General features: G+C 36.9%; 1 protein-coding gene across 1 annotated transcript in view; it reads left to right on the forward strand.

The window, feature by feature from the left end:
- The window catches only part of USP53 (ubiquitin specific peptidase 53), a 56,985-nt gene that overhangs the window by 4,232 nt on the left and 37,646 nt on the right, over window positions 1–15,107 (forward strand). Inside the window, exons 2-3 of the mRNA XM_024213079.3 lie at window positions 8,987–9,736; window positions 12,590–12,682. Coding sequence (XP_024068847.2) covers window positions 9,593–9,736; window positions 12,590–12,682 — 237 coding nt within the window. The 5' untranslated portion in view covers window positions 8,987–9,592. The remainder of the gene's footprint in view (window positions 1–8,986; window positions 9,737–12,589; window positions 12,683–15,107) is intronic.

Below are 15,107 nucleotides of genomic sequence, written 5' to 3' on the forward strand. Positions count from 1 at the left end.
TACTGTTCTCAATTGACTTTTGAGTTAAGATCCTATTGAGATGAATATGAGGTTCACAGCTCCAGAGCAAATGGTTTGTCTCATTCTGTAGTTTCAAGAAGAGGCATCACTCGGTTGTTTCACATTTGGAAAGAGATTAGATTGGGGCCTTGAGCCACTATCACAGTACAAAGACCAAATAACCAGGACTAGAATTTTTGTTTTAATGGCAGCTTAAATGCTGCAGAGAACACTGAAATTCAGCTTGTCTTGATTGCAGGATTTGTCACTTGCTTCTAGCAGAAAAAGTGACAGTATCTGTAATTATATCGTTAAATCACGAGCCAAAATTCCAGTCTGATTTCCCCACTCCAAATTAAACTAATTTAATTTCTTTCCTCTTCTCTTCTTTCACTAACAGTGAATTTGGTTGTTGCTTTTTCTTATTCCTTGTCATTTTAGATCTTAGAACATGGACTTATTTAACTGAATCAGTTTAGAAACTGATATAGTGCACCCTCTTGTGTTGACACACTTATTTTTTTTTGCCTTTTCAATTTAGCTTAAGTTGATAAAAGCTAAATTGATACAGTCACTCTTAAACTGAAGTGGGTGCACTGAATTAATTAACTCTTTCTAAATTGATTAAGTTAGTGGCACAACTTTTCTTTCATAGACAAGAGGCTTCATTGTCGTCACCTCATCACAAGCTTCCTCCACCTATGCCCACCTGCATTTCTGGAGTTCAGTACATTATGCATCACAAAATTCTGGACACTGCAAAGGCAAGTGCTAGCACTATGCAGATGAGATTTACCCTTTGCTATGTATGACTGTACCACTACCACTAGGATGGTCCAGTGCTTGGAAAAGATTAGTTTGTGGATGAAGAATAGTTGATTGAAGCTGAACCCAAGCAACATACAGGGTATTCACTAAAAAGGTGATTAATGTTTAACTCAATTAATGCTTAACACAATGTTAACAAGGGTGAAGGCTCTTGGGCCAGAATAGGGGAACAGGTTAAAGAATATGTAAATTAGATGAAATTCACCCTAGAGTATTTAAGGAGCTAGCCAAAGCAACCATTAGTGTTTATCTTCAAGACCTCATGGAGAATGGGTGAGGTCCCAGAGGACTGGAGTGAGCAAAAAGCATAGCTCTGCCTTCAAGAAGGGGACTAAGAAGGAACTGGGCAATTATAGACCAGTTAAACTAACTTTGATTCCCTGAGAAATACTAGAACAAAATTATCAAAGTTTGTTCAAACCTGGGTGATGATAATAAGGTCATAGGTATTAGCCACCAATTTGATCAGGAACAAATCCTGCCAAACCATAGTGGATTTGGGGGGGGGGGGCGGGAAGGCAGTAAACATGACATCTGGACTTTAGTAAAGCTTTTGACACAGTCCCATAAGCAGACTAGGGTAATACTTCATCTAGACCATTACTTTAAAGTGGGGTACACAACTGGTTGAAAGACTGTACTCAAAGAGTAGTTGTTAATTCTCTTTCAAACTGAGGTCCCACAGGGGCCTGCCTTGGTCTGGTACTATTCAATATTTTCATTAACTGTTTGGGTGATAGAGTGGGGAGTATGCATATACAATTTGCAGCTCACAGCAATGTGGGAGGGGTTGAAAGCTCTTTGGAGGACAGGATTAGAATTCAAAATGATCTTGATAAATTGGAGAATTGGCTTGAAATAAATAAGACGAAATTCAATAGACAAGTGCAAAGTACTACACTTAGGAAGGAAAATCCAAATGCACAATTACAAAATGAGAAATACCTGGCTGGACAGTAGTACTGCTGGAAAAAAATCGGGAGGTTGTAGTGGATCACAAATTTAATGTCAACGGTGTGGTTCTGTTGTGCCAAAAAAAAAAAAGCCCAGTGTTATTCTGTATTCACAGAAATGTTGCATGTAAGACATAGGAAGATAAATTGCTGTTGTCTACTGAGCATTGGTGAGGCTTCAGCTGGAGAACTTTGTCCAGTTTTGGGCACTGTATTTTAACAGATATGTGAACAAATTGGAGAGAGGCAAGAGGAGAGCAACAAATATGATGAGGAAAGGTTGAAAAAACTAGGCATATTTAATCTAGAGAAGGGAAGACTGAGGGGGACATTAGCCTTAAAATATGTAAAAGATTGCTTTAAGGAGGATGGTGATCAAATTTTCTCCATGTCCTGCGGGTGGGACAAGAAGTAATTGGCTTAGTTTGCAGCAATGGGAATTTAGGTTAGATATTAGGGAAAACTTTCTAACTACAAGGATAGTTAAGCTCTGCAACAGATTACCTGGGGAGGTTGTGGAATCTCCATCGGTTGATGGTTTTTAAGAACAAGTTAGACTAACACTTGTCACGAATGGTCTAGGTATACTTAACTCTGCCAGCTCGAGGGGAGATGGATTAGATCAATAGTTTTCAACCAGGAGTCTGGGGCCCCCAAGGGGGCCTCAAGCAGGTTTCAGGGGGGCCTCCAAGCAGGGCCAGCATTAGACTTGCTGGGGCCTAGAGCAGAAAGCCGAAGCCCCACCGCATGAGGCTGAAGCCCAGGTCCCTGAGCCCCACCACCTGGGGCTGAAGCCTGAGCAATGTATCTTTATTACATTGCCCTCCTTGCTACCCCCCTAACGCAGGCCCTGGCTTTTATATGTAGAAAGCCAGCTATTGTGGCACAAAGTGGGCCATGGAGTTTTTATAGCATGTTGGGGAGGGGATCTCAGAAAGAAAACCCCTGGATTAGATGACCTCTTGAGGTCCCTTTCAGCCCTACATTTCTATTATTCTATTCTAATGGGGTGAGGAAAGCATTTTGAAGAGTTTGCAGCCTCAATGCAGTCTCCATTGGTTGAAAGTACTCACCCACAATTGGTCAAATTAGTCTGTAGTTCAGGAGTACTCCTGGATTCTTCACTGATGCAAAGCTGTCACCTAGCAGCATCCACAAGTAATATTTTTCTACCACCTGGCTAGGAGACTCCATCCTTTCCTGGTGATCGATGACCTGTTCTCAGTTGTTCATGCCTTCATCATCTCGACTGTACTACAGCAATGTAGCATATCTTTGCATGAAGCTTTCAGTGCTTAGGAAACTCAGCTGGTATAGAATACTGCAGCATTGTCTCCTCAGTAACACTGGCTTTCTGCAAACACATCAGTCCTATTCTCCAATCCAAACACTGGCTTACCATAGAATATCAGGTCAAGTACAAGGTTTCAGCCCTTATCTTTAATGTGCTCAATTACATGGGCTTAGGGTATCTGAAAGACTGCCAAAAGCTCTGGAATGAAGACTGTGGTTGACAACTTTGCTCTTCTGGTACAATGCAACTTTCTACAATAAGGATGAACTCATCTCTGCAGGAGACACAGCTTTCTCAGAGGCTGGCCAGTGACTGTGGAATCAACTCCCACAGGAACTTAGAACCATCACAGACCACACCACCTTCTGAAATGCAAGGCTCTTTTCCTTGTCCTTGCCTTCTCTAACAAACATAGCAACATGTTTTTCTCTCTATCTCTATATATAAATAAAATAAAAAATCTCCCCACCCCCTACTTCACTGTGCATATGCTGTGAAAAGGATGAGAGAACAAATGTGACCGATGGTAGTCATATTGCTTAACGTAGTCCGCACCATAGTAGCTGCACACAGTATAAGATTAATAGATTCTAAGGGCAGAAGAGACTGCTGTGATCATCTAGTCTGACCCCCTATATAACACAGGCCATAGAACTTCCCCAAAGTAATTCCTAAAGAGTATCTTTCAGGAAAACATACAATCTTGATTTAAAAATTCAGTAATGGAGAATTCATCATGCGCCTAGGTAAATTGTTCCGGCAACTAATTACTGGTACCTTCTCTGTCAAAAGTGTATACCATATTTCCAGTCTGAATTTGTCTAACTTTAACGTCTAGCTGTTGGAGTGTGGTATTCCTGTCTCTGCTAGATTGAAGAGCACATTAAATATTTGTTCCCTTATCTCTGCTAGCCATAGATTTCTCTCTATCCCTTTGCTTTCCTTACTGGTTTTCTGCAGTTCCTAACTTCTGATTTATATTCACTAATATAAATTTCCCCTTTCTTCCATTTGTTATACTTATTTATTATTTTTTATGGCTGCCTTTACTTCCCTCTAAACCAAGTCCTATGTAACCAGAACCTGTATAAAATAGAATAGTAACAATGGGGTGTTATTGTGGACAGGAAAGAGATGACTCTAGCCACTCCACACCACTGATGGCTGATGTCATTGGTCAGATTGTTAAATGGGGATAGAACTAAGGCTTCCTTCTCAATGCATTCAAGTTCTTCCTATCCCTTGTGTTGAACTGGTTCTCAGTGACTCTAGCATGCTAGAGAAGGTAGGAGAGGTAGGGTAATAGATTCAAAATTCTACCAGACATCCATCTAACTGGAGATGGGCTTGTATGCTCAATTGGATGGAGTTGCAGCTCCAAGTGAACGGACTTTTTTGCCTGGGGAAGAAGTGTGGGAGCATCTTTTCAGGTGCATGATCGTGAGGATTGCGCAGTCTGTTAAGTCTTATGGCATTTTGTTCTTGGACCTTTAAAATTTTTGACATGCAGTTAAATATCAACTTGTTTGGCTTCTTTAAGTTGAAACAAACAACTTAAAGAATGAATATAACAGATGCCAATTCACTCATTTGTATTAATAGAAACAGTAATTTGAGCATATTGTTATATAAATGTGGTGTTTCAAGACAGTTCTCCAGATTTATCATTGCAGTGTTACAATGATGGGTGTATAGATTTTGTGTGACCTAGGAATCTTTATATTCCCCCTTGGAGTTAGTAGTAGTAGTAGTAATTTTAGATGTGAACATAGTATCCAAGTGTCTCAGTAGGTCAGTCCCTGACTTTGCAGAAAAAATTATTGAAACAGGATAGTAAATTTACTTTGGAATTTAATTAGAGCATTGTAAAATGTAACATGCATCTCATTGATGTGATTATTGTAATTAAATTATTTTTTTTTTTTAAATTTTGTGTGGAGTCTTAGATAAGAGTGAGAATTGTGAATTGCCATGACATTAGCGAGCATAGAATTTGTTTTGATGAAGCTCTTGCAGTGAGTCTTTGTAGTTGTTGGATCAAATTTAGGGGAAAGGAATACATACATGGTGGAAGATTTTTGTTTCTAGGCTATCTGTAGAACGCTATACACAAATCTATAAGTTTTTAGGAATTAAACACTCCTTTATTTTGAAAATTCTTTGGCATAACTTTGTTTTAGAAACAATGTACGTACTTATTTCTCTCCAATCCAATCACAAGCTAGGTATATTTTTCCAGTATGCATGCATAAATCTTATGCCCAGAAACATACAAAGACTTTTTTTGATAGCTGTGAGGGGGGGAAAAAAGAAGGTTTAGATTTACACTAACTGATAAGACTAGTTTTATTTCAGCTTTTCCTTCAATAAAAATAGTTCTGGATTCTGATCTGAATTTAAAATCAGAGTTATTCTAAAGAATTGTTCCATTATATAGTGTATATATCTTTTAAACTACTTTTTAGCTGCTATGTTCCAGTTTTCTATCGTTTTTTTTTTTTTTGTCTACATGTGTATAAAGGTTTTTTTATAATGGAGGCAAAAGTGGTGACTCCATATGTAAGGCCCTGATCCTGCAGTGAGAGTGCACAGATGAATTTCTCTGTGAAGTCCCACTGAAATGACGGGAGTTCTATGTATATACAGGGTGTCTTCCTTTGAGCATCTCCTTGCAGAATTGGGTTTGCATGGAGATTTGCATTTGGAATTGGGCTAAAATCCGTTTTACAGACACAGGATTGAATTCATTGTTCAAATTCATCACAAAACTCTCTGAAGGGCAACTGCATTTCCTATAAATTGGGAAATATTTTACTTAAAAATGTGTAGCGCAAATACTTAAAAATGCTTTCATTGAAATTTTGCACTGCTTTCTGACCTTTCTTTGGGCTCCTCTGGTGAACAACCGCAGTCCCTCCACATGCTTGAACTCAACAATGTGATTTGTTACCAAAGTTTAGCTGATGGAACTGTTCGTATTTGCAAGCTACTTCTGTTTTCTGATGCTGCCATCCAACCTCCCTGACTTGCCAACTATGTTCTGCATATATTTTTGTTGAGTTAGGCTGTGCATCATGGGTATGGGTATGGGAGTGGGGACCATGGGTGGATGAGTAGGGTGTAGGGGAGAGGCAGGCAGGCAGAGAGAGCAGAACTTGGGTGCCATGAAGATTTGAGCAGGTTTTGGGAGATGAGTTTTAGTAGTTATCTGTAGGCCCTGAGGGGTAGAAGAGATGAATGGGAGCAGGGAGACCCTGGGGTAAGGTTGGGAGTCTTGATGGGAGAGCCCAGTATTTGTGTCAGAATTCCAGTGCTTGTCGGGCTTTCCTGCTGCTGCTGTGTGGTATGCTGATGTAACAGCACCAGTATCAGTGCAAACACACTAGGCTTCTGCACCCTCATCTCCAGTCATCTACACAGGCCCAGTAACCCCATCCACAACCAAGCCCCTCTTCCTCCACATCCTCTCCAACATATCTAATCACTCTCCATTTGATGCCATGAATCTCACTGGGGCCTGCTCCTTCCCTCCGTCCCCCTGGCTTGTTCTCCCACTGAGAGCAGGTGATGACAGGGATACAGGAGAGGACTATGAGAAGTGAGATGGTGAAGTGTGTACTGCAGGGTAACATCAGTGTTGGAAGGGCTTCCCTGGCACTGTTGCGTCAGCTCTCTAGCATACAGAGGCAGCAGTGCTATGGGAATAGTCTCTCTGGAGTGAGGTATTGGTGCACCACGGGTCTTCCACAGCACTGCTGCCTCAGTATGCTAGGAAAGCCCTTGAAGTTCTGATTCCTTGGAGTAGTGGCATTGGCCTCCACGGCACAGCTCTTCTTACATCCTCTCTGAACTCATTCTCAGTGCAATGTTCCATTATTATCTATTTATATTTCACAATAAAGCTTCCAACTGTAGCAAAAACTCTCGTTAGAAATTTTATCTTCTTTAGTGATGATGTGCATATCTGTTGTCACTTCTGCCTGCCTTGGCTTCAGAAGTCCTTTTCCATGTTGATCTGTGCTATGCAGTTACCTTCACCTCTGTATTCCTTTGCTTAAATTGCATTTGCTCATTTTTGGAAGAATGGCAATTACGTAACAAAGGATACTTTTTCACTATAAGAATCTCTCCATAGAATTTTCTCACTTTCAGGTGTTTTGTTTTAATAATGTTAAGGCTATACAAGATATTTTTTTAAACTGGTATGCATTCACAATTTTTATTCAATTGTAGCTTTTTTCTTCTGGGTATATTTCAATAATCTTAAAGAAAATGAAATCATCACTTTTTAGTAATAACCTATTACCATGGACTTTGAGGTTGTTTTTAAATAGAGATTTAAATTTGATATTTAAATCTCAAGTTCTTTGTTCAATTTAGTTGTGGATCATGCTTCTTGTTTCCTGCATTTTTAAGATCAAATTACTTATGGTTGAGATACAGTAACATCAGTAAACAAAAATCATGGGGTTATGCACTGGTCAACACAGACTTTTGGTGAAGTTCCAGTTATTGATTCTTACTAACACAGAGTTCCAATATGCTCTTTAAAGATGGGGCATCCAGGTGGGAGGAAGTCTAGGAATAAAAAGGGCGATAATTTTAGGGGTGCAAAGATTTTTCTCATTAGGGATGTTTTTGAAAGGCAAATATTTTTGGTTCTATGTGAGGTCTCATTTTCTGTACAGTTTAAAAGATGTTGAATTGTTTAGCCATAACAGTGTTTGTTGGGACTACATAGTTGGATGAAACAATTTATCTGTTCTTTACAGCATTCTAAACAAAAATTGTAATCCTTAATTGGCACTTACATGACCTTTAAGGTTGCCACAGTACAGGGGAAAAGATGATTATAGGGATGAAGCTGCTCTTTCAAAACTGTTAGTATATTATTTTTAGTAGCTTATTTATGTGCACTTTAAGATCTGGGGTGAAATTCTGGCTTTCTGGCCTCACTGCCATCAAGAACTTTTACCCCTCGTTCCTTTTCTCTTTTCTATACACATGACTTTTAACTCTTCTTGCCTAGCAGCTAATCCTTGGGGTTTTTTTGGGCTACTATCTGAAATATGTAAGTTATAGTATGGCATAAGTATGCCAGTGACCTTTGTGTTGCAGACCTAAATGGATAATCCAGTATTTTGAGCTTAAAATGTTGGCTCTGAATATGTAATAACCTTCTTACTGTCATATAATGTATATACAAGAGTAACAACTTTCGTGGCTGTAAATTGAGAAGCCAGAACTGATGCAAAGATTCAGTAGGTGTGACAACAGAGGTCTCAGGTGGCCAGTTCTGTTGATATTGGTACAAAATGTAGGAGAAACTCAGCTAACCCAATTGCCGTATTATTAAATGTTTTTCAAGATGTTCATAGACAATATGAAATAATGAGAATACAGTATAGCCTGGTATCAAGTAAATCCATCCCTATCATCTGTTAACTTTTCTTTAAAAACATAGAAATATTTATTAGTAGATATTTCACACATATACAAACGTTAGGATTAGCAAATCAAAACCTTTACTGAGTAGTGATGAAGTACAGTTTATCAAAGGCAACCCAATATTAATTCAACTTTGAGATCCTAAGTGAGAAAAAACAGATTTCATGCAACTGTGCTCTATGGTTTCATATAAGATGACACTTAGTGTTGACAGAAGTCAGCACCTTTAAACTAATCTGATTATGGTCTCTGATAGAATAAACTATCTGGACTATGATGAATACTGAACCACATCAAATTGACTTTTCTATCTTAACACTTTTTCCATTTAATAATGGAACTTTAACTCTTCTCTCTATGAAACTCCATTTACCTTTAATTGTTACCTTGTTTTATTCATCTGAGTTCTCTTAATATACTGTTCCAAATAACTTATTTTAAAATATTTTTTTCTCTGTTGCAGATTTACTGGGAAAATAATGAAATAAAATATGGAGTTTTCTATACTGGAATATATTTCATGGACCATGGGGGAGAGAGCCTATGCTGTTAAAAGGAAAAGGAAGACTCAAGGAAATGAGAGAACAGCAATATAATACCAGACAAGAATTTTCTATTTTTGTAATGTATTAAGGCCATAGCATTTAAGAATTCTTTTCCAACTCATGTTTTGCGGTAATACTTTGTTTCAAAGACATCCCTAGAAGGAAAAGTCAGATACTGGGTGACATGCTCAGCAAGAACTTTTATTCTAACAAAGGTGGACTTTCAAAATATTTTAATTTTAACAGGACATCATCAGTTTTATGGGTTTTTCATTCTTTTTTTAGTCTCCAAAGTTACAAAACTTTTTGTGGGGTTACAAATCTAGTTGACAGACTGTTCCCGATAAATAGCCAACAGCTGCAGAAGACAAACTCTTTAAGTGGATGCCTTTGTACTATCTGAACAGAATGCCATGACTTTAAGGCACTTCTCATAAGTTCTTCTTTGCCTTGTACTTGTCATATCCTTAAAATTATTAAAAGTGCAAATAGCTTGATTTTTCTATACATTTTAAAAAAAAATAATGGCGTGGGCAAAGTTCTTGCGGAAGCCTGCGGGTAACCTTGGAAAAGTGTATCAGCCTGGAAGTATGTTGTCCTTGGCCCCTACCAAAGGCTTGTTAAATGAGCCAGGACAAAACAGTTGCTTTCTAAACAGTGCTGTACAGGTAAGAAAAGATTGTCACCACTTTTACACTTTTTTTTTTGTAAACAAGTTGATGTTTACAGCAATTTATTTGTATTATGAACATATATCTGTTCTTTTTGAAAGGCTATTAAAGCTTTTGTGTAATGTATATGTTTCTTGCACTGTAGAAGTACAGTAAGTTTTTCATTTAATGGTTTTGACTGTGGTCATGTTTTCTTAATCTGTTGATAACGATGCCAGGTGCACTCCTACTAAAACCACAGTAGTGCTTTCTCATTTGTAAGAACACATTACTTTCCTGAACAAATGGTGCATATTTTACAAGTAGCAAATTTTTGAAAATCTGCTTAATTGGCATCTGTCCTTGAAGAATGGATTAGGACTGTTACAAATCCTTTTGCTTTCTTAACAAAATAGATTGTGGAAGATTGAGCAAATGAAAGAAACAGGAAGCTATGGTACTAGTGTTTTATGTATTTCTCTTAATTGGTCTAGATTTATCCGAGGGAGTTAGCATATACTTTTCAAATTGTAATGAACAGTGACACATAAATATCTGGTCTACCATTTTATTTGCAAGTTTCAGGAACAGACACTTGTCTTTCCCTTCAAATCTGGTAGCAAGCCACTTGTAATGTCCATACTGAATTTTTAAAACTTTCTTATATGTTGGGCAGGAAATGTTTGTAGTCATATTAATTCACAAAGTGTACTAGACAGTTTTCTTAATTGGACCACGAGTTTTCTTTTTTACCTAAACTACTATCACTTGAGAATTTAGTATATAAATCTATGGTGCTTAATCCAAATTGTTTTTGTTGGTATCTTGGACTGAATTCTATTTTATTATGAATTTTTTGATCAAAGACCTGATTCAATCTCAGACATGTGTATATAGCAACAAATCTATATAGTATCTATGATCAGAAACTTGTTCCATGTTCCCTTCTTATCAAGGAAATAAAACATAGGTTTGCTTTTACTGCATAAAAGCATATATTTTTAAAAAGCCAATTCTTACATGTGTATGTCTTGCTACATACTGCCATGTTTATAGATGAACTATAGTTTTAAAAAATATATTCTAAATACCATCATAGGTCTCAAAATTCACCATAAATTAAACTTCCTTTCAGAGGGCAGCTATTTGTGCCTAAACATAGGGTTATTTTTTATGTTCTGTAGGTTAGTACCACAAGTGCATATTATTCTCCTAACTGTGATGTCAGACCAATAAAAAGCCCTTGTTAGTGTGGGAGAAAACCTAGTTCCATAGTAGACGATAACCTTTCCCATGTTGCCAGTGGGCAGAATACCAACAAAAATCAGTCTCAGAATAGTGTTGGATCTCAAAAGGTTTTGATGTCAAATAATATTTTTAGTGAAATTCAATTTTTAAATTACATATTGCTGTGTTTTCTGTTTGTTCTTCATTATCCTGCTGTAGGGCATCTTTCCTATTAATATTTACATTAGCTTTAAAAAGGGTGAAGGGGAACATCTGTCTCTTGTTGTACTACACTTTAGTGAGATCTATTGTAGAACAGTTTCATGTAAAAAGCTAAAACACACAAACAATGTGTAGCCTTTTAGATCATACCAGCATAACTACATTGCAGTACTCGTTAGATTATGGTGCTAATTATGTCCTTTGACAAAGAGTTTGCAGCATCAATGGATCTATGCCAGCTGTCAAAATGTCACTATTTTTAAATTGTCTGGTTGTATTTGTATTTAAAACAACAGGGAATAATGTGGATACAGCAGAATGAATATGCTGCTTTACATTCATTTTAACGGGAACAACCTGACCTATATTCGGTTTAGTTTTGCTTTTCCCTTAGGGTGCCCTAAAATTAAACCCAAAGTCCATTTTTAGTTAGTTTCAGACAGTCCTACCACCCACCAATCCACAGATGTTAAAAGATGATTGGGAGGAGAGATAATTGGCAACAATGTCCTTTTATGAGGAGGAGTGTGGGTTGGTTTTTTTGTCCCTTCCCCTTATCTTTAAAAGTGCTTTGTACTTTGACTTTGTTTTCAAATGTACTTTATTCATTTTTGCATATATATAAACAGAATTTTTATTGTTCCTTTTTATTATTGCTGGGTTAGGTTTCAGCCTGAAAACTGCTTGCCACTCCCACTCCATACACAGTCTCTGTAAGAGAACTCTGATCTGTTGCACAAGCACTGAAACTTAGTTTTAATAACATAAAAGATAGATATAGGAAAAGAATAAGAAAGCCTCATAACTTTAAAAATTTCAGTGAATTGTTTTTATTCTAACCTGTTAAGACAAATATTTTTCAACAGCCCTTGTAATAAAAAGATACATAGTACAATATGGGCTGTGAGTATATGAAAATTGTAGCTAACAATTGTTTTATTGTCTTCACTTAGTTCTCCATTTGAAAGAGTACATTGGGAGGGTTGAGTAAAGTAAAAGTCAGAGGAAGACTTTTACTTCTTCAGGCATTTTCCCTGATAAGATTATCTACATTTTGCCATCTATATTTACCATAATTCCTGTAACCCCATCTGTATTTGCCACTCACTTTATAAATGTATGTTCTCTCTTGTTCAGCAAATTATAAGTATTTCTTACACCCCTCTCCATCTTTGCAATATGAGGGACCATTATTCTTCAAATTAAAAATTCTGCACATGGGAATACATGTGTGAGAGGCACAAATGCTGGTCTTAATGGGGAAAAAACTTCAATTGTAGTAATTATCATGCTAACATTGTACATGCTACATAAAGTTAAAAAAATAGTCTAATAAATGTGGTTAAATGAATCTTATATTTTTAGGTAAGAAATCCTTAGACTAGAATCCTTATTTTCTATTCCACTTTATTTTTCTTGTAGGTTTTATGGCAGCTTGACATATTCCGACGGAGCTTAAGAGGTCTAACTGGACATATCTGTCAGGGAGATGCCTGCATATTTTGTGCTTTAAAGGTAAATACTGAAGGTTTCAAATGGAAGTTAAATCAATTTGTACTTCCAGTTTTTCTATCCATTTTATGAAATGAGGAGACTAATTTTCATCAGAATAAAGTAGTACTTTTCAGACACTAATCGTTGGTACATGTATTCAGTCAGCAGTGGAGAGAGACCTTACTAATGAGGAGCTGATCTCTAGGTGTATGGAAATTGCAACCAGTGTTTCAAAACCTTGTTCACATCTATGTAGCAGGCAAGGGCACATACATTTATATTTAAACAAAATGTGATGTCCAACTTTTGTCACTTATGTAGATGACTTAAACAGTTTGTATTGTAAATTAGTTTGTATTATGCTAATTATTAACTTTCAGTTTGCAGTTTGGGAATTTTATGTTTTAAGTGTGTTGACCATATCTTATCAAACGGTAACTCTGTTTTATAAGTTCTAAGGCGTTTGTAACTGAATAATCAACTTTAAGTGTATTTGGGTTTTTTCCAGCTTGAAAGCAGTGAGCAGTTACCATAGTTACTGGATAATTAAAATAAAGCTCATAAGTGCTACATGTTTGTACATCAGCATCTAATCTGCCTATTTCAACTATTGTCTGACACATTTCCATCTAAAACTGAATCAAAACTTCCTTCAAGTTCATAAACAAATGTTCTGTTCTAGTCTGTATGTTTTTATACTGCCTTCTTTATTTTATAGTATTTGATTGCCTATGTTTAACATTGGAGGAAATATCTGTAGATGTGAAATAGCCAAATAAGTAAGTTTAAGGGGGGAAGGGGAAACCTCTCACACACTTTGCTTGGATTTTTATTCCTTTGTGTGTTCTTGACTAACTGAAATTCCACAGTAAACACATCTTTGAGATTCAAATATGATCACGTGGAATGGGTAGTGATATGTGGAACGTAAGAGTAGCTGATACTACATGGAATATGGGGAAAAATACTGTTCAGTGAAGAGATGCTTTTCTGCCTGTGCTACATTTACTTTGTATGTAAGTACACCCTGCTTTTTGGGAGAGACCTATCTGTTGTACTGGCCGAATTTGTGGTCCGAGGTGTGTGTACAGCAAACGGATAAGGAGCAGAACAAATTGGTTGTCAGCTGCATTTCCTTTGGGCTGTGTGGGTTTCAAAGTGACTCTTAACAAGTAGTACTATATACTGTGTAGCACAACTGGACTAGAATGGTGAAAGTGAGGACTGAATGAAAGGGAGTTGAAAGGACATCAGACAACAGATTTAGGTTTAGAGGTATGGAGGGTGATTTAAAATAAAACAAAATGGAAGGGGTAAAAATAAGGGACTAGGAAGAACACACTTTGTCCTATGTGTGGGGGTTTTGGGAGAAATTCCCAAAGTTTTTCTGTATTTCTTCTGTTCAGAATTTTTCCACTCAGAATTTATACAACTGTTCTTCTGTAAAGGCTTGTACGCTTGAAAGTAGACCTAAAAAGCTTTGTTTTGATTCATGATTGTGAATATCTATACAACCCTTCCTACTGCTTGTGTTTCTTGGAGGTGGCAAGGTATTTAAATGATTAAAAACCCTGTTCTCATACAGGACCTTAAGAGTCTTACGTTTAATATTCTGATGGATACCAAAAACTGAACCAGCAGGCAGAGCAGAGAGGTGGCACACGATAAATATTTACAAATCGAAGTGAACTGAACGTTGTTAGATTTTTATAAATGTTAACCTCCATTTTTGGAGGCCTTGCTTGTAATTTTTATCAAAGTAATAACATAGTAATTGGTGTTTTAGGGGCAAGGGAGAAGTTAGATATTGTACTGCCATTTTGATTGTAGCATCATCTTTTTTTCATGAACATCCAAGACTAGCTTAACTGTTGTATCTGAAGATCTGTTGGACAGAGCACACATTATCACTGTGGACGCCAAAGAAGTGGAGAATATCACTATTTAGACTTCATGTGACTTTCCTTATAAGACTAAGAATTTGAAGCCAAAAACTAATTCTTGGGAATGGACTTCACCTACCACCTTAGTTTTTGCCTCTTCTTTAATGTCCCAAAAATTATATCAACTGCTTAACTTCATGTTCCCTCAATTGTGTGTGCTTTTTTTTTTTTAAGCTTTGAATAACTAGATCAGGGAGTACAAATATCTCTGCTGGGCTAAAGTTATTTAGTCTTTATGTAACCTTCAATAAGTCTGTCCCATAGTTATTTCAAGAACACACACACAGTATACTTAACTCTAGTGTCAGCTAACCCAGCTTCTTATAACCTTCACTGGTTCTGCAGTTAAACTAACTTAATTATAGTATTTTTCAGTATCCCTATACAAACTTCTATTTAAAAAACAAAACTAATTGGGTGCTGATCATAGCCATCTTTAACGGGGGAAGTGTGTCATTTCCAAACAAGTGTTTTGTATATTTCTTTACCATTTTAGAGACAGG

The sequence above is a fragment of the Terrapene carolina genome, unplaced genomic scaffold, assembly GCF_002925995.2.
Source record: "Terrapene carolina triunguis isolate 2854851 unplaced genomic scaffold, T_m_triunguis-2.0 Scaffold66, whole genome shotgun sequence".
Classification (NCBI taxonomy): Eukaryota; Metazoa; Chordata; order Testudines; family Emydidae; genus Terrapene; species Terrapene triunguis.